The 20,855-nt window shown below is 40.0% G+C and overlaps 2 protein-coding genes across 10 annotated transcripts in view; one reads left to right on the plus strand and one right to left on the minus strand.

Annotated features, from left to right (window-relative positions):
- elmo2 (engulfment and cell motility 2) overlaps nucleotides 1–3,085 on the plus strand; it is a 25,058-nt gene extending 21,973 nt beyond the window's left edge. For all 9 annotated transcript variants that reach the window (XM_085159701.1, XM_085159703.1, XM_085159702.1 and 6 more), the window contains one exon: nucleotides 17–3,085. In XM_085159701.1, coding sequence (XP_085015827.1) covers nucleotides 17–217 — 201 coding nt within the window. In that variant the 3' untranslated portion in view covers nucleotides 218–3,085. The remainder of the gene's footprint in view (nucleotides 1–16) is intronic.
- LOC146518727 (leucine-rich repeat neuronal protein 2-like) lies at nucleotides 333–15,334 on the minus strand. The gene is made up of 2 exons (XM_085159699.1): nucleotides 14,971–15,334; nucleotides 333–9,231 (listed from the first exon to the last, which is right to left on the minus strand). Exon 2 carries the CDS (start codon nucleotides 8,806–8,808, stop codon nucleotides 6,433–6,435), a length of 2,376 nt encoding a protein of 791 aa, XP_085015825.1. The 5' UTR covers nucleotides 8,809–9,231; nucleotides 14,971–15,334; the 3' UTR covers nucleotides 333–6,432.
- Nucleotides 15,335–20,855: the final 5,521 nt, after the last annotated feature.

Raw genomic sequence — 20,855 nt, forward strand, 5'->3', positions numbered from 1 at the left:
GTGTGCATATGTGCAGTATTGTATCTGGACTGATGGGCTGTGTGCGCTGCTGGGCAGAGAGATGGGCAGTGACCTGACACGCAGTGACCTAGATACTCTCATCAGCATGGAGATGAAGCTCCGCCTCCTCGACCTTGAGAACATCACGATCCCGGAAGCGCCGCCTCCTGTGCCAAAGGAGCCTAGCTCATATAACTTCACCTACAACTACAGCTGAGATGTGTGTGTGCGTGCGTGCGTGTGTATGTGTGTTTGCAATGCATGCATGTGTTTGTCAAGGACGAGTATGCTCAATTTTTTGATGAATTTAGCAAATATGTGGAAAAAGCTACTTTGATTTTTTTTTTTTTAAACATTTCAGAACCTTGGAGGCTTTTACTTGTTTGTGACACTGGATAGGAAAGATGTGTTTTATCGCCTGATAGAGAGGTCAGAAGTCAGGGTTTGGTAGAGAAATGTTCTCCTGGAAGAGCTGAAAGAGGTGAAATGAGAGAATCTCATCTGTCGGAGCGTTTCAAGCAGACTGCAGATTTTCTCTTCTTGTTATTTGCCATATAAAGGTGGACATGAACACAGATCAAAAGATCAAAATCTACAAATGAATGTTTACATTTTAGTCCAACTTGAAGCATGAGACACTTGCCGTTTCCACGGCAACTAAGAACGAAGTATCCAGTTTGAAATACTGTGTTCACTCCGATACTGCCTGCTACTCCATGTGTACAGATGTACAGTACAGTGTAATCACTTCCACACCGTGCTCCTCATCGTTGTCTTATTAATATTAATATATCTCATATGCAATGGATTAATTTAAAAAGGATTAGACATGTGAGAAAGCTTGAGATGTAAGATGTATAGAGCAGAAGCAGGTAATGTGTAACTATGTTCCCTTATTCACTTTGTTTTGTTTGTCATACATGGGACAAAACGTTTATCAGTAGGAATTATAGCTTTCCAGAGTCCAAATGATAATATAGAAAAAAGATGGTGAGGTGTAACTAAATTTAAAAAATGTTATTATAAAAGACCAGAAAACTGACGAGTGGTTAAATTTGGGTAGTTGGAATATTTGCATTTAAGCATTTTCTTTTTCTTAAGGGTGTCAGGTGATTAATTATTCAACCAGCCATTTCAGCTCCACACATGATGATACAGTCATATATCTGTTGTGGCTTCAGTTAACTGAGTAGCATTGATGCTGCTTCTTTCTTCACACCACTACACTCTTTCCATAGGCCTGTTACACAGTGTGAACGTACTCTACCATATAAAGGATTAATGAAATTGTTTAAGTGTTTCTTGCCAAATGTAAGTGTCTGTAAGTGTGTGTCTGTGTGTGCAGATTTTTTAGGTCTGTGTGAGTGTTTTTTTTATGTTGAGAGACTGAGGGCAAAATCTCTATATTTAAGGTCACGCTGCTTGTTAAAGTCGGGGTCAAAGCCCTGACATCAAACACAATTAAATGACATAAATCATGTGAACTTTTTTTCAATCATAGTCACTGCATTGCCTTATCATACGCTCATATGTTGATAATGAAACACTACAACACACTAAGATATGCTTATATATCTGCTCATATGAAGAGTTCATAAGTGTTGTATAAGCAAATAATTATTTATAGACACAATATAACACACTTCTAATACTATTTCATGTCCACATATGTTAATAGTTACAATACTGTGCAAAAGTCTAGAGCCATCCCTCACTTCTTTATATGGACCCAGACTTGCTAGTCATTTCTAAAGTGGTCTTGAGCAATAGTTCTCCATCCTTTCTATCTTTGTCTTTTTGTTAATTTTCAGTCCAGTTCTTGCATGTGAGCATTTTCAAAGGAACGTTTTCTTGTTGTTTGTGAAGCCACTTAACACCAACTTTTGAATAATTTACTCATAAACATAAACTAAGTCCTAACTCAAGGGATAAACCAGTATTGTGTGTACATATAACAGACAGCTTAACAAAAAAAAATCAAAAACATGTTTATCCTCAAAAAGCTATTCGCCCCCAAAATTGGCATATTTCAGCATGGTACAGTGTGCGTTCTTAAAAGGACACTGGATAACAGCAGGGGCAGGCCTAAAAATAACCCAAAACTGTCTACAGCAGATCAACAATGTGTGAAACTCATGCCCGTAAGAAATAAAGATTAAAAAAAATTAGTCCTGCAAAGACCGGACACATCTATTGATCCATCTACTGTTCACTGAAGCCTCAATAGCAACTTAACGGCAGCTGAGAAAAGGTTGAGGCCAAATTACCAAAGAACTGGACTGAAAATCAGTGGTGGTTCAAATATTTGTCACTATATATGGTTGAGGTCAGAACAAAGACACAACAGTGAGTATGGGTGAAGTGTTGGGGATCTTATCCAAAAATTCTGAAGCACGAGTGGAGAAAAGTACCGTCAGATTTTGATCCACCATGCAGTACCATCTGGAAAGTACCTGATTTGACTCATTTTTCATTATTACATTGATCCCAAACACACTGCCAATGCAGTAAAAGCTTTGATGGAAAAAACTTTAATGAAAAAAAAAACCCTGTGAAACACTATCAGTCATGGATTGGCCTACCCAGAGTCTGGACCTCAACATTATTAAAGCCCTGTGGGATCATTGTGAAAGATAATGAAACAAAAACCAGCCAACATCCAACCAGAACTTTGAATTACCTTCATGAAGCCTGGAGAACTATTACTGAAGCGTACTTAAAGAAATTACCAGTAAGAATTTCTAAAAGATTTCATACAGTGTAAAAGAATAAAGGTGATCATACCAAATATTGACTTTAAAGCTTAGAATTGTACAAACCCTGTTTTTGCCTTACATGATGAATTTCCATGTATGTTTGCACAAGTTTTAAATCACTTCTTTCCCATATTGCAATATAAAAAAATGAGTGCTCTAAGACTTTCAAACAGTATTGTACAAAGTGGATTATAAATTCTCCAATTACTGTTTACATTTAGTGTGTATTATGTTGAAACTATCAGATTATCTATTCACACTTATGTTATACTGTGTTGCTAAAATGTTTTCAGTTTAATAGTTGGTGACAAAGACTTTAGTCAACACTTGCCTACTGACTTAAAACAGCTACAGCTCCATTATAATTTGTTATAAATAGTTTATTGATTTACTGTTAATGCAGTAAATACATACAGTTATTAAGAACTTTATTTGGAAAGTTCATCCTACAGAGTGTTAAAAAAGTGTGAACATATAAGTCATGAATTAATCAGCATTTGGAGCTTTGATTTCCAACTTTTTATCAAGCAAAGGCAAGCAGGAAAAACAAGAGGACATAAAACACAATCAAATGCACAGAAGGAGACTAAAACAGAGCAGCATCTAGTACTGCTCATATATCATAGTGAAGTATGCAGCATTGTGTGTGCTTTGTACACAGTGGTAATAATTACAGTATTGTTGCTTGATGTCATTTTCTAATTTCCACATAGTTTCTGGTTCAAAACTTTGTCTTCTGAACCAGAACTAATTACTTGTGTCATTTGTTAATGCAGAGTAGAATTATATTTTTGTAACTGATCGTACGATTTTGTCAGTCTTGAAGAGAATGGGAACTAACAGTGGTATTTTCACTTCACGTCAGTGGGTGGGGTACATTCAGCATGCTCACGTCACACTGAAAACACCTCACTTAATTTAGGACACCAACTCCAGCAACTTCTTATGATGTCAGCTTGTGAAGAGGTTTACATTTGAGATTTTTTCTTGTTGTTTTTTGTTTGTTGTTTTTTGACTGATGCTGAAGGTTTAACGGGTTAATTTCGCTGGTTAGTGTTACGGTGAGCCAAAGAGTTCAATTCGAGGCAACTAATGAAAACACAAGAACGCAGGCAAACTACTAAAAGATTTTTCAGCATTTATCAACGTGAGAAAACAACCACATGCTGAAATGCCGTCAGAATAAATGCAGAAACCTGGATATAAACAGAATATGAAACTGTGACACAACTTAAAAGACACTAACATCATCTTTCACCTTCAAAAGCAACAAGCTACGGTATGCTCATCAATATTTAATGATCCCTAGAAAGATTTTCATTGTATTTGCAGCGACTTCTGTGTATCCTAATGCATGAATAATTGCTATCATTTTTATTATTTTTGCTAAATCTGTTGTCAGATTTGAATATTTGATGAATATTTTCTAAAGTTGCTCCAAAGTAAGTTGCAGTATTTTGAGCTCTCTGGGCTTCCGTACACTTTTTTTATTTCAGAAAGTAAATGGACCATTAAGCTGTGTTCAGAAATCAGCTCAAACAGGTTGGCAACGACAACATATTACAGGAAGTAAAGGAGCATTGCGTTGGATGTACAGTTTGACTTTGAGGTTTTTGCATCTGGCTCTCTTTTACATGACTTGCTAAACTATTTATTTACACTTGGTAGTGACAGTAAAGAATGACAAAGTAACATAAATTTAAAACATGGTATACATATGAGTCATTGTATGTATATACAGTATTGTGTTGCCTTATTGAAGAAATGTATTATGTTTTGTGTGAATAAATGCAAACTAACTACTGATGAAAGTGTTTTTTTTATTTTAGGTGGGAAACTGGGATTTGTGTTTATAAAATATGACTAAATTTAAATATTGGGCAGTTTATTAGAGCATATAATAAAACGTAGTCTAAGATTCACATATTAATATCTCTTAAAATGCAAGACTGGCTGTAATATTCATGGTAAATAATATTGGTTGATTTATTAGTTGTTGTTTTTTAGCTTTAAAGATTTTCTTGTTTGAACTCTTTGTTCACTGCAACATCCAGTCAAAGTAAGCTAAGAAAGAACAAGCAGTTATGATCAGTAGATACTCCAACCTATAGAAACCTAAAGGTGCTCCGCCAAGTCAGAGAAGCAATGTTATTGCTACCATAAAACAGGACGTCGCTGCAAATTGTTTGACATAGCATCCTCAGGGGGGGAAAGCAAGTTAAAGGTGTCATTGTCATTAGAAGTTGTAAAAGTTGCCCCAGGTGGACTGCTCAGTCTCTCTCTTCCACCTCGCCTTGCATCAACTCATTGGCGATGTTTGTCTCTTGGTGAGGTTATGCGATTACGTGCAGTGAAAATTTATTGGTGGAGTTATTGGATGCTTTGGCTTCAAAGATATTCCTGCAGGGACTCTGCTGTAAAAAAAAATAATTAGTGACCACATACTCTGTCTATGTTCATTGCAAGATCCAATCAAAAATCAGCAGACTTCTCATACTTTATCACATTGAAGTAACTGTAAATTTGCAAGATAAATACTTGATCTGATTCACGCTGCTGACAACAGTCTTACACTGGAGTCACTGGAGCAGGGGGTACTTAAAATACTCAAAGAGATCCTGAGTCTAGGGACAGACATGTAAATGTAGGATTGTGACTTTTACAATGAGACAGCCTTTTTGGGACTGACACTGCAAAGCCTAGCTCAGTTCCACTTGTTATCCAGCAGGGGACTCACTGCATCTTGTGTTAATTTGGTAGGTTCCATTTATCGTGAGCTATTATACCTATTTCTACCGTGGAGAAATGATAATTGCATGCAGATGAGGAAGGGCTGTAGCTGTAGATGAATCAGTAAGAAGATTTTGATGCAGGAACTTTTCTGTATTTCCTCAAACCCTAATCAAATAGTTTATTTTCAGTATTTTTGAAATTGTTTTGAGGTCAGGAAAATGGAAAGAAAGAGTAAAAACGAGTAAATGTAAAAGAGATTTTATTGTGTGTAGCTCAAAATAGAATTTAACACAATCACTTTCAGATCACTTTTATTTTGAAGCAGAATGTAGGATGTTAGGTGAGGAATCCAGATGAGTATGCTGTACATGTAGCGTACTGCAAGATGGACAACCCAGTCCAAGATTTGGAAAGCTAAGCAGAAAGGTTGTTACATCAATCACTTTGACTTACAGAGTCCAAAAAAAAAACAGGGATTTTGTTCAGTGTCAGTCTTAAGGCAGACTTTCATCTGCTTTGAGAAACTCATGGTTCAGTCTGTGGAACACATAGACGGCAAACATGACAAACCCCTGGAGGTCTGAGCTGCTCCCGTCGGTAAATATAAGTCTCTGGCTTGAATCAGTCTCTGTTTATTTTCGGTCCAGTGGTCATCGGCAGCTCTGGCTCATTTGTTTCTCCTGTGCGGAGTTTGATTGTCCAGTTTTATTTCCCTGGTTAGGGGTTAGACATTTACAACACATCTTAACACAGAAACAATGTCAATATATACTTTATACGGTATATAAAATAAATACAAATCTCTCTCTCTCTTTACGGCTTTCGTCTATGATTCCCCTCATCTTAATAACAAAGTGTGTATCTGACATTGTGTGTGTGTGTGTGTGTGTGTGTGTGTGTGTGTGTGTGTCAGTGTTACTGCATTTAAGTGTGTACAGTTATCTCAGCAGTTCTGATGTAGTAGCAGTTTGTCGCTCTGCTTCGGTTGAGGGTCGTCACTTCCTTTTGCCTTTTGATTGAAGATCAGAGCTTTGTAACCCCTTATGTCATGATGGGAGGTATTATGGTCCTTTCCTGTCCCCTCACCAGGCTCACTGTCCCAGCCCTGACCTGCGAGCAGCAGTATGATCGCGAGGAGCAGTAGTGTGACTGCTGTGGAGGTCAGCTGTGGGTTCAGCTGCAGGCTGGGCTGGGGTTCAGGGGCATCCTTTGTCCTGAATGAAACGCACTGAGGCTTTCTGCTCTCTCTTAATCTCCTGCTGGCATGCTTTGTGCCCTCACTGATTCCTAAATGCATACAGACTCTGTAATATGTCCCAGCCTGCAGGTGAGTCAGGTTGAAGCTCTGTGTACCAGCAAGGATGCGTGTGGTGTATGTGGGCGAGTGGGCCTTGGAGAACATAGCTTGCCAGGACAGGCGGGTTGAGGGGAGGTTGTGTCCACTCTGCCAAGACAGGATAGCATAATGTTCTCTGATCTCTCTCACCTCGAACCTGGCATCTGCTCTCAGTAATTGAAACTTCTTCAGGTTAGCAGCTGCCCCCCGGTTTCTTCTCTTTTCTCTGTTATGGACACCTACATTAACGCTGCGTGTATCTGCTCCTAATGCATTCTCAGCCACACATGTATACAATCCCGCCTCTCTAGCGCTGATCTTGCTGATCTCCAGAGTTCCTTCAGGCAGTACCCGGTAGTGTTTGACGAGCTGACAGGGAATATTGTCTTCATTCTGCTGGCGAGGGGTATTGGCTTCAGATGTGAGGTTGAATTCTTCAGAAGTCCTCCGGCTCTTGCAGGGGAGAGGAGCTGAAGAAGCTTTGGATGCATGCATCGGTTCCGGATGAAGTTTCAGACCAGAGGGGGTCACCCAGTACAATTCAGGCTGTGGATCTGCAAGAGCTCGACAGTGCAAAACCAGTTTGCCGCCTTCACGGACCCCTACGAAGGAAGGCAGGGAGCTGGCAGGAATCATGGGAAGACACAAGGATGACATCTCTCCTGAGGACACCTCTCTCACCCTGCGAGCTCTGAGTTCTGGAGGTTCTGAGCATAAGGTCGCCTGGGGTTGAATGAAACGCACTACTCGGGGAGTTTGTGCATCTGCTTCGGCGTCTTTCTCAATGCGGGGATGAGAAACCTCCTTGGCTGCCCAGTGAAACAGGCAGTCACATCGCAGAGGGTTGGAGTGTAAGCTGACCTCTTGAAGATTTGGCAGGGAGAGCATTATGTGCTGGTGCAGAGCACTCAGTGAGTTGGAGTTGAGCATTAGACTCTCAAGCCTGCTCAGCTTGAGGAAAGCCTGTGGATGAATGTAGGACAGACGTGGGTTGTTTGTGATCTCAAGTTTGGTGAGCTCTGGAAGGTTCTGCAGGGCGGCCCTATCAATGGAAACCAGCTCCTCCATGTTGTTTAAACCGAGCTCCTTCAGGTGAACCATGTCTTGGAAGTCTCCTGTCCCAATCAGTTTGATGCGGTTCTTGTTGAGGTCAAGAAACTTCAATCCTGGTACTCTCCTGAGGGCCTGAGTTGGAACTTTACTCAGAAGATTATCATAGAAGGAGAGGCTCTCTAGGCTGTCCAGGCCTTCTAGTGCTTTTTCAGCCAAACCTTTTAGACCCATACCGCCAAGGACAAGACTCCGGAGGGATTTCAGGGCAATAAAGCCACACTCAGGAAGCGACTCCACAGGATTACCTCCAAGCATGAGAACCTCCAAGCGAGGCAAAGCCTTGAACCATTGAGGGTTGACAGTGGTGAGTCTGTTGTTGTTGATATGAAGACGGAATAGCGAGTCCAGACCAATGAAGGCCCCAGGTGCTATTGAATGTAAGTAGTTGTGACTGAGAAAAAGCTCCTGCAAAGCTGGCAGTGATGCAAAAGAAGACTCAGGAAGGTGAGTGAGATGGTTTTCCTCCAGGTGTAGAGACAGAAGGGAGGGAAGGGAGAAACGGTCGGTTATAGTCCTGACATGACTGAAGCGGTTCTGAGAGAGGTCGAGGTCGGTGAGGTTGGGGAGTCCATGGAGCACGGCAGTGTCCAGAACTGACAGGAGATTGCTCTGCAGGTGCAAGGTGTGCGTGTCCAGGGGTATTGGTGATGGGAGCTTAGTCAGCAGCAGATCATTGCAGTCCACAGTGGGGGCTTCGTGGTAAACGGAATCGAGGGAGAACCATGGCTTGATCTGACACACACACCTCGCGGGACACGAGACATGCCATGGTAGTGCGGGAGGTTGGGAGCCCATAACAATGGGCACACACATACCACCGAACACACACAAGAGACAATGTGACTGTAGAAGCACTAAAGCCGGCCTCATAATCCTTACAGGTGATTTAGACGAGCTGGAGAGGAGTTTGTTATGGAGATGTGCGTTTAATCATTTGGACAGCAATTTTTGTAAATCTGTAGTGTGAACAGGCACGCAAGCTATGTGTATATATCAGACAGATGGTTTAGTGTCATCATTCACAAAGTGGCACCCAATTAAAGAGGGACTATAATGTTGACAGACATCAACGGTGGTTTCACACAGAATTAAAAAGCTGAAATGTGTTTCTTCCCATTTGCTGAGCTTGCAGAGGCCCTACTGTAACCAGACTGTTATTGTGCGTCTTTGATTGCAGTTGTAGAAGTGGGACTGCACAGTGGCTGTAGCTTGATGACGGCCTTTGCTTTCACATCATCAGTCTCACATCCTGACCACAAGCGGAGGACTCATAGCTCGGGGTGTGGCGGATCTCTGTTTGTCAGAAACAGAACAAAAGAGAGAGAAAGGGATTCAGAGAAAAGGGAGCATAAAAACTGTTTCGTACAGTCTGTTAATGCTGCATGTGAGACTTTAAATATAGCACAGTTTTGCTCATGTGCGATAGCAAGGTCATGGTAGAATCAGGCAGAGCTTTAAAAGCAGAATAGGGAGGAGATAAAGAAAAGAAGATGGACGAGAACGGGTAAAAAGTCTGAGATGATAATGTCTGTTTTTCGGTGTGAGATTTAGCCTTGACTCTACCGTTAGACACGGACAGAATGATGATTAAAAACTAAGAGACGAAGCAGGGAGAAGATTGTGCTCTGTTGTAATCGTATCTCAGCTGGCAGGAGAATGGGTAAATATGCAGGAATGATGAAATCACGTAGCATGTACATAAATATTTCACGCTGGTACTTCACATTCAGAGCCCGTCAGAGCATAGCGTCCCACAAATGTTATTCATTATGTAACAGTTAAAAAGACCCCAAGGTTCTTTTATGTTCATATCAGTGTTCTGTATTTAAGATTATAAAGGGAAAGACTAAGTGGATGTAACACACACACACACACACACACACACACACACACACACACACATACCAAAGAGACTTACTGCTCGGTATTCATGGTGCAAAATCGTCACACTAACACATCAAACATTTAGAGCATCATGCCTGTAATTAGCTGACCAAAACTGCAGGCACCCTACAGTGTGAAAAATTATGTGCTGTCCTTAGAAATATTGGCTTCTAGAAATCTGGTTTTAACTTTTTTTTCAAACTTTTTTGTAAACCAGGCAAAGTATGACCTAAGCTGTAGGCCTAAGAGATAAGATCAAATGATTATTATTAGGATTATTATTTCTTTTCACTTTTTGTTTTTTAATCCACTTTAGATGTAATTACTTTCCAGAGTGGATGTGTGTTTATATGTGTGTGTTTTAGCTTTCATTCGTTTTAGAGGTTTAATCTCTTGAATTATTATAACGTGGAGGATATGTGCCAAAGACAAAGGCTGAGGAGTTTGGTACAGATGTTGCAAAACAAACACAACCTGAGCGTAAATAAACAAAACCTCTTCAGGCAGGTTGTGTTGTTAAATGTGACAGCAGCTGAGAGCGAGGAAATTTCCTTTGTGTTTTTACATTTTATTTCAGGTAAAATGTTTTTCATATCTCCTTATTTAACTATTTATAACAACCTTGGTGACAAGGCATAGCTAAAATATTTTCCTGCTGTCGGTAACATTGTTACAACTGATGGATGACGACTACATCAGCTCCCAAACTTAAGCTTTAAATTGCTTCATTAATCACTAGCTTTGCCTGACTGACACAGTGTGACTGCCCACTGGGATAAATGAACCAGTAAAAATAAGTAGCCAGTCGTACGCCATGCAAACAATATTAACAATCATAAAAACCTGCAGACATGCAAAAAGAACAACCCCCCCCCCCCCACACACACACACACACAACACATAGATGAAAAAAACGCAGAAAAATTACTTTCAGTGTGCATAAAAATAGCCAGCAAAAGTCATTATATTTATATTTTAAATGTACAGAATTACTTTTATAAGTCTGACCTTTAGACACTAAACTTCAGAGTTACAGAATTCTGGACTTTTTTAATGGGTTCAGTTATTTATTATTCTAGCAGAGACAACAACTACACTGATTTGTTGTAGGAAGCCCTCTAGCTGGTATTTCACATTTTTATTTTCACCAGAACAAAGTATTCTGGAGTAACCTTTAAGTTATAATAGCTAAGGCTAGCCACATAGTTGATTTATTTTTGCAAATCTCCCGTGTAGACTCTGTGTTATGATGATTCCTTTGGATACACTGTATATTGACAACAATTACTGGAATGAGGCAATGTGCAGTTTTAGTCCAGCTTGCAACACCATCAGGGAGATGTCTGATTTTTTTTTTCATTGCTTTAATCTACATCATGGCAGAAACCTCAAACATAGAGTCAGAGAGTTCTGACTGAGGCCTGTGGCATATCTCAGTGCCATGGAGTGATGGAGCGCTTTGAAAAAGCAGAGGTGGTCACAGCAGAAATTGATTTGATGGAAGTTCTTTGAATTGAGATGTCACTGGATAACCTTTTCTCCAACATCGCCAAAACTGACCTCTAAGTCGGCCACTGATGTTACTTTTAGTGATCCAGTGAAAGTAACATCAGCTGAATGTTGAATCCTGTCTCCTAAATTACTGTACTCCAGAAAAGGCCACCCAGTATTTTATGAAACGGATAACCTCACATTCAGTGCAAAGGTACCCTGAACCTGCAATCTTTCTATTGGCCAGCAGGATGAATCCTGAATTTTGTGTCGAAATCTCTAGTAAAACGGTCCTGAGCTCACTTGACCTCGGTAAACACTTTCCTGACAGGTTTGTGGGCTCAATCACTAGTTCCAAGTCCTATTGAGCACAACATATTCAACAGGTTGGACTACTGCTGTTGAGCCCTCTTAAATCCCAGAGTGAATCCATCAAGTGATTGCCTGTCCAAGGCTTTGCTTTCCATTTCCGTCACCCGCCCTCTTCCCCTTCTCTTATATCTCTCAGCTCTTTGTCTTCTGATGAGCAGAGTTACCACAATTTTATCCACCTTCCACCATTTCAGCTACCTAGGGAAAATTACAAATAGCTGCCGGGGAAAACAAAAGCACTATTCTTCTCCTGTTTTGGTCATACAATCATGCCTTCATTGTCCCAGAAGATTTCACATCCACTGCCAAACTGACGTGAAAGCAATTCTCACAGATTACCGGTCTAAACCCAGACGATGCCATTATAACTTTGCCACATAAAGTAAACTTTAAAAAAGATGAAAGCACTGCTACGTCTGCCTTAAAGGTGTTCTACACAAGAACTTCTGTTCTGCGTGATAATAAAAACTGTATATATTTAGATGAATTTATACCCCTTCATCACGGTTGCAGAGTTTTCCTATTCAAACCGCTACAGGCTTCAGTCTCTTGACTTAACAGAAGATCGTGTACAGCTGATGTCTGTCGGCCAAATTACTACCAAGCAATAAATTTAATTATCTGCCTCTGTTTAGAGCAGTTACGACGACAGTGAAAGCTATAAACATCCAAACACCATATTATTGAAATGTATGCAAGATTTGTGAAACAATTGTTGTGGGTGCAAAGTGTAAGTCAGTGTCTGAGCTGAGACGCTAACGACACGGGAGCAGTTCCCACCTCCCGGGGCTCTTCTCACGCTTCTATCAGCCATTCGCTTTCATCTCCACTCTCTCATCTTTTTACAAGCAACCTGCTCAATAATGGATTTGTCATTTAATTTTGATGTCCTCCATTTTTTATCATTTGCTCTCAAAAGCTCATAGCAATTTTGGCAGTTTCAGGAGAGCAGAACAACGTGCTGATAGGTGTATACAAAGGGCTCGTGATGTGAGGACTTGTAATTTTGACTATGGATAAATAATTTTTAATCACTATTTGTTGTTTATTTATCGGGGACTTGCACAATACATGTATCGCAACAAACAAAAGGGACCAATATGTGCTAAAAGCTTTTCATCTGTAGTTCATCGCTATTCTGTGGGCTTTTCTTTATCACTCTTTATCTCTTAGTGCTCATTATTGGTCTGTACACTCCTATGATTCACATTTAAGCCCCACATATAACTGTATCCCGACTATACAAGGGCAATAAAAACAAAACGCAAAAAACAGCTGCACAGACACTTGAATTAAAATCTGTGTACATGTGTACATGCACCACTTTACCATAAGCTGTCTCACTACTAATTCATAAAGAATATTAGTAGTGCTCCTCCAGTTTAATTGGACAGTGAAAAAAATACTCACAATCAATACCACAGATGAAGAGATACCACTTTTAATCCATACGTTCTTCTTCTTCAACATTTAAGTGCAAAAGCTATTTATTGTAGCTTCGAGCTGCTAGTTTCAAAGATAATGATCAGGCTTTTTCTTCCAGCTACACACGATTGGCTTTTCTTGAATGCACAAAAGGTTGTGTAAAGTCTATTTGGACTTTATGTGTGAAACTACTGGTGTGTAACACCTGGAGGCCTGTAAACACACTTCGATTTGTAAAATCAGAGGAGTTTCCCTTTAACCACGCCTGCAAAGAATATCTTATGCTACTGGTTGCCTTTTGGGACTACGAGCATACTATGCTCTTGGCTCAGGATCATGGGATGCAAAATCAAAACAATAAAACCCACTGATTACTTTTAATAACCATTTGTCATGAGTACACATTGCCAAAAACAAAAAAAGGGGGTTGGAGTTCATTGTCTGATGTGTCGTCTGTTCTGGCTGTATCATTACTTAAATGCCAGTGCAGTTATTATGTGGTATTGGCGCTTTCTACAAAATGTGCTCCTAATAGAAATAAAAGCATTGACTCAGGCTCAGTAGAAGCTCTTATGGATTTGTCCATTTATGTATTTATGAGTTTTATTGCAACAGTTTTCAAAATCTATCTTTCAAATCACACCAGTCTTCAAAGAATAGAAAATGATGCGTATTTTTCAGGATTGTTAGATAAAGCTTATGTGCTTGGAGCTTGGCATTACATCTGTCCATGTCCCACCAAAACAGATTAAGGGTACACATTACCATTCTTCCTGCAAATGGTTGCACTCACAAAACCCGCACAGACACACAAAAAGCAAACAAAACGTTTTGTATCGGCAGTTTTAAAGAAAAATGTGTTAGCTAATGTATTTTTTTTGCTTGATGCACAGGCAATAAACTCTGCACCCGAGTATCTGCATGCAATTAAGTTCTTACTTGTCTACCTGAATAACAAGACTTGTATTAAATCTAATGCAGAATTAGCAAAAGAACATGTAAAAGCAGACGTGCGTAGACACATACTCGTTCACAATGAAAGAAAGTGAGGTATGCTAGATTAAAATTTAGCATATTACAAAACTAATTTTTGCATGTGGGGTACTGAATTACAAGGGGCTGCCTTTCCTTTTAAGGGTACTGTCAAATAATCAGTGTTTTGAAAGTTTTCACGGAGAAGAACATAGATTAAAAGGACGGGGTATATCAGATCAGTCGCATTCAAGCTTCTCCGGGAGTTAAAGTCAAACACGTCTCTCCTTTGGACTCTCCAGTTTGAGAGAAGCCAGGCAGAGACTGAATGAAGCTGCAAGACAAAGAGTGATTTGTATGAAGAAAAGACACATGCTCATGTCAAATAGTCTTTGCATATACGTCTTGCTTGGTAAGTGCAGATATGACACAGGGACACTGCAACAGAGTGGAATAGAGACAGAGAGGATTTAGAGAGCAGGAAAGAGGGGAGGTATGACAGAGATAGAGGTGCTGGATGCAGATACTTTAAAAACACACACACACACACACACACAAACACGCATTGCTCTGCAGCTGAATCTCTTCCAGCACTAAGACACCCATATACACAAACTCATCATTTATTTTCCTTCTCTGCCTGCAGAGACACTCAAGCTTTTTCATTACACACACACACACACACACACACACACACACACACACACACACACACACACACACACACACACACACACCTGCTCCCATGACTACTGAATCAATCCCGCTTTCATTCAGAGTGAATATGCATGCATCCACCACAGCTGCATGTGTGCAAGAGCAACTACATACTTCTGTGAGTGCTACAGTGTCCAGTTTGCTCAGAAAACACAACATATTTTATCTTACCGCAGCAGAAGCACAGACTACATCTCTCTCTCATTCTCTGTCGTTTCTTCCCTTCTCCATTCGCTTTCAGTCGTTGTTTCTGCAGATTCTTCACATGCCCAATTTTCTGTCCTTCCCCCTCTCGCACGTTTGTTGATCTCTTAAGATTCCTGAAATATCACTTCCCCAGCTCCCTCTCTATCACAAGGGCTGAAGAGAAAATTGGCAAAGACTGAGTCTCTCTCTCTCTTTTTCTATCTTTCTGCTCTTCTCTCTATTTCTCTCTCTCGCTCTCTCCCTCCAGCTAGAGAGGAGATGAGGTGTTCTGCAGCAGTGCTTCTGCCCCTCTCATTTCTCCACCTCTCTTTCTGTTGCCTGCCTCACTCGCTCTCGTTCTCATTTTCTTTCCACAAGCTGATAGAAAGCCACATGTGCTCCATTTTTTCTGGATGAGAAGTTTTTTTTGGCCCCTAGTGGCATTTTAGTTTTCTGCCATCATGTGTGCATTAAAGACCTGTTTATAATGTCAGGTCATGCACAGGAGGTTATAAAACACCAGGGGGGACAAATCTTTACTTCAGACAGAAAAGAAAAGCATCATTTACTGTGTTTATGGCTCTGGTATCAGATCCTTACACGGCTGATTCTGAACTAGCTCTGTAAACAGCTTCTGTATAATGTCACATTGACAGGGGGTGGCTATGGTGATAATTTATGTCTGAAAGAACAATAATTTAGTCCAGTAGGGAGGCAGACACTGAGAGGCTCTCAGACTTACTGCAGTATGAATATATATATATATATATATATATATATATATGTATATATATATATATATATATATATATATATGTATATATATATATATATATATATATGTTAATACTTAGCATGGCTATAGACTAAAAAGAGAGGGTAGAGTATAAATGTTTACTCTGTAGCATGTTCCAGGCTTCAGCAATACAAATGAGGTGTGCAGTGTATAGTATATCATATATAAATGGTTTAAAATCAAAGCAGACAGAGACTGAAGTGGCGTCTTTTTTTGCATATAGCACCCTCAGTTACAGCAGTGAGATGCATTTGAGTGCTGACAGTAAATGTGACTTGAAAACCAAAACCTGCCTTTCATATTAATGGAGTGCGCTGATGAGCAGAGAGGTATGCAGCTCAAACAGCATGACTTAAGCGAGTCTAATATTGGTCCCTAATCACATCTCGGCATAGAATATGTATTTTAAATTAACACAGACTCCAGTGACAACAGGAAAGGTGAAAGCTCATCCTCAGGAGTCAAACTGGGATTAATCTGTAAACAGGATTTGTGGTTTTACTGGTACGCACGAGTATCAGCAAACAGTCACAGGCATAACAGTACTGCTGTTATGCCTGTTATGCCTCTTAAGTATAAGATTTCATTACAGAAGGAGATATAACATTAAAAAACACACACACTTGCTGTTTTGAGTGACAAGTATAAATGCATGCTGTGCGCTATAAGCTGTGTACTTGTACCTGTCAAAAAGGTTGCTATACTTTAGTGAGGCTGGTCACCCCCTGATGACACTGAAGAATTAGTTTGTTGCACCATCTAGAGCAGGAGTGTCAAACATAAGGCCCAGGAGCCAGAACCAGCCTGTCAGAGAATCCAGTCTGGCCCACGGTATGGCTTTAAAAAAGTTGAGCATTTCAAGGAGGGAGGGGACACATTTTTTATTTTTACCATTTGTTTTTTAGTTTTTCTGTCATCTTTCTTATTAAGACACAAAACATGGTCATACACCAGAAAATAAACTGATTTCTTAGCATTGATATTAATAACAATTAAGTTTTTTAAATTTAACAGTAAAAGACATAAAAAACTTTTTAATTAGAGGATTAATTTCTTTATTTCTTACAGTGAAAGCCCAATGGAGCGTGCTAATGAGTTTCTTTAAATTGCTACAGCAGCATGTCTTCATAATGTGAAAAAACTGAAACATATTTTTGAAAGTGCACTGCAGGAAATTCAAGTAAACAAATTCTAGTAAACCTTCTGTAAAATCAGATTTGGAGGTGCTTTTTTAAAAATCGTTTACTGGACTTTAGCTTAACTTGTCTGGCCCGCTTAAGCTGAAATTGGGATTTAAGCAGCACATGATGTAAAACGAGTTTGATGAAGCACCCTTTAGGGTGAATACGACATGATTAAAGAACTGAGGTGAGACAGACACTTACCAAGTCCAAACAGCGAGGAGGTCAGGGTGCATGGATAGGTCATCAAAAAATTTTTCAATAAAAGACTTCTTGTTTCCCGTTTCCAGACAAACAATGTTTCCATATTAAATTTCAAGAGTTTTCTGTTTTTAAGAATAGTGTTTATATAATGCGTTTGTATAGTGTTTATGCAGATCATTTAAGTTACCAGTTAAGCTAGGGAATCAGAAAACCCCTCTTTTTCCAGATTGTGGACAAACCATTTTAGACTTTGTAAACTGGAAGCTTTGCAGATTACATTTCTTGACATCACTTTTTCAATTTCTTTCCAGACCATGACTATCTTTCTTTGTTTCCTGTCTCTGTCAGGAGCTGTTTTCACTGAACCCGCCAAAAAAAAGCTCCCAGTTTCCTTCCTAACAAGCACCAAATAGCAGACAGACATAATTATCGAGTAACTGGAGAACATGTTGCAGCATTTAGCTTCTAAAGACAAGTTTCTTCAAGAACTGAGACAAAAAAACAAAAAACATAGCCAAACATAGGGTGACTTAGATCAGTTTTAATGTATATCCACTAGTGTAAATGCAGAGTACAAACCACAGTGGATTCAAATAGAAATGCACGACTTAATATAAAGTCAGTACTGATACATGCAAATATTCCACCAGCACGATCAGAGCACCCATCTCATCTTGCAAGGATCATCCATATTTATGGCAATCCATTAGTGGATTCTTAGACTACTTCTACTGTCAGATCATGCTTTTGGGAGACCACAGATTAATAGCAGTCCCCATATACAGTATTATATTACAGGAAGTATATTAGATAGCACAGCTACTTACTATATATATATTACAGAAAATATAATGAAGAATGATTACCCCCTGACCACTCACACCAAAATCCATCAGTTTATAGATGCATGCTTTAAATATTAAAAGTTCAGGGACGTGACATCCTGAGTCTGCGCTGGATCAAACGTTGCTGGGAGCCGTTAAAAACTTACATGAGGACATGCATTTTTTGTTTTAGCACTTAGAGAGGTTATTAAAGGTGGGAAGTAAAGAGTAACAAGATTAGAACAATAGTCGCAAAGCTTTTCTCTGTGTTGTAATCTGATATTAGACCTCTAAGTACATTTTAACACAGCCAGTGGTGGCATGAAAGTTGGATTTAAGGGCTATCCTCCAATCACTTATAATTTGCTTGTTTTAAAAAAAAGAGGAAGTAAAAGTTAAATACATTTACATAGCGCTGTGTTTATCATTATAATTTGAGTGGGTGCATTGTGGTTGAAAGTCAACCAGATGGTTGTGTAAGAAAGTAGATGATAGCGAGTCGCTCCTGCAGAATATGCTGTGATAACGAAAGAGCCAAAAAAGAGTGAGAAAAAGAAAAGAACTCAGAAGTCAGCCAACGGAAAAGTATGAAGCTTTTTTTTTTTTTTTGCAAAATGATGCAAGATGATTACTAATGTGTAATAATGCATGCATGCGTGTGTGTGTGTGTATTCATGTGTGTTGGTGTGTGTGTGTGTGTGCGTATATATTTCTTCATGCATGTGTGTGTGTGTATTCACGCATGTGAGTGTGTGTGTGTGTGTGTGTGTGTGTGTGTGTGCATGTCACATAGTCTGACTTGGGTCTCTAATGGCTCTCCCCTTCATTTGCTTGATTCATTCAAGAGCCAACACACAAAAGCACGCACACCCACATGCCCTGCTGACTGAAAGGCAGCAAGGATAAGTGGTAGCTCGCTGAAAGGAAGGGAGAGAGAGGGGGTCGCCATAGCAACAAGGAGGGGTTGTCGCTTTTATTGGAGAAAGAAAATCAGCTCTGCCTAAACCCCCCACCCCAAACCACCAACTCTCCTCTCACTCTCCCAATTCTCCTTTCCCTGCCTCACCTTTCTTTTTCTCTGTTTGTTCATTTCATCTTCCCTGAGCTGACATCAGCTTCCTGAGACATGGACACATGATGTGGACATTCAAGTCACGGCCGTTGTTACAGTTGTTTCTTATTAGCACACTGGAGGTAAAATGGTTTTGATAGATCAGGTGCAAGGACGAAGTGTAAATGTGCGCAGGAAAATTAATATATTTGCATCACGCACACACTAAAGACAGCAGTATGGCAGCATATATACAAATTTGGCTCATTGCTGCAGCAGTAGTGACAGTGTTTTGACACAACCTTGCAAATATTTTGAAAGTACTGTATGTCTTCAGCTGTCAGTGAGTCGAAATCCTGAGTCACATCATTTACATTTTTAAGAAAACAGGCTCTTTGTTCTCAGCACATCTGAGCAGCAGCAAGCGCTCTGTAAACTTCAGGAAGAAATGAGATCGATTCGTCAGAAAAACCACACATGCACAGGGCGCATGGTGGCACAAAAAAATTCAGCAACACGTTATGTCATGCTGTAACAGCCTGCTTCTGAAAAATGATTTTAAAACAAGTCATCTTCTAATGTGCGGCAGAGCATCTCGATCCTGTCACAGCATCTGAATTCTGTTTGCAGGTGGGCTGTTCCCCAACTGGACCTGGGAACACTCAAGGACGTTTCTGCACAGCTAAATGTGATGTGGGAGGGTTGTGTATGTGCGAGAGCTTGCACACGGAAACATAGTTGAGGGAAAATTATTGAGCATTTGCTGCCATGGTGATAGGCCCAGCAGTATCTAATAGCAACGGGCTGTTGAAAAGCCTGAATTATGTGGGCGGGGAGGCGGTGAGGGTGGAGAATGAGATCAGTTCTGAGAACTGAACAGAGAGCAGTGTTTACACTTTTTACAGTATTTACATTTTCATCTTGTTTTTTTTTTTTCAGTACACATTTGATAGTTTTAACCACTCACTGTATAATAAAAGGTGGCTGCAGGCTGATAAACAGCTTTAAGAAACATGGTTCTTGGTTGAACATGACATGTAACACACATCAGGTCATATTATTTATTAGATTTCCTTAAAAACACTCCAGAAGACACCAAAAGCAAAGATGCAGTTAACAGGCTGAGTTCATTGGCCTGACCTTGAACTAGCTATGTTTTACAGCTTCCTGTGCCATCATCCATCATTCACTCAAAGTGCCCCTGCCCCTGTATTTAACTCTTACTAACATGTAAACAGGTGAGCTATGAAAAATTGAACAAAAAGCATCCCACTTGCAGCAGCAACAAGAAGGGTAAAAAAGCAGAAGGCACAAAACGTCCCCCTTGGATGTAATTGTGATTATTTCTGCTGCAAAGCTGCACATTTTAGCACGGGACTGAGTTGCTTTTGGAGCCAGCCTCAAGAGGCCATTAGAAGAACTGCAGTTTTTGGCAGCTTTCACGCTGGCTCCGTTTTTACATCCCCCGGAGGTCGCTGCTCATTTTTCACATTCGTCCAGGCTCAAACTGAAAAGAAAAAGTCTTGTTCTCGCCATTTGTTCCCTCTGTTTTAAATATGCACTCTCACATATCTGAGAAGCTCACATGATCTGATAAGTTCCTCTGCTGCAAAGGCATGATACAAATATAACCTTAACAGCTATTTCATTTTAAACCCCAGTGAAGATGGGAGCTGCTCAGCATCTCTGTCTTTGCTCTCCAACAGAAGGTGCAGCACAGCGACATTAACACCACCAGGATTAATCACTATTTTCACATGTCACTCTACTGTCAACTAGCACTGTGTGCCTGTCTGTGTATGTGTGTGCGCTTT

This window comes from Neolamprologus multifasciatus, chromosome 5 (assembly GCF_963576455.1).
Source record: "Neolamprologus multifasciatus chromosome 5, fNeoMul1.2, whole genome shotgun sequence".
NCBI classification, from domain to species: domain Eukaryota; kingdom Metazoa; phylum Chordata; class Actinopteri; order Cichliformes; family Cichlidae; genus Neolamprologus; species Neolamprologus multifasciatus.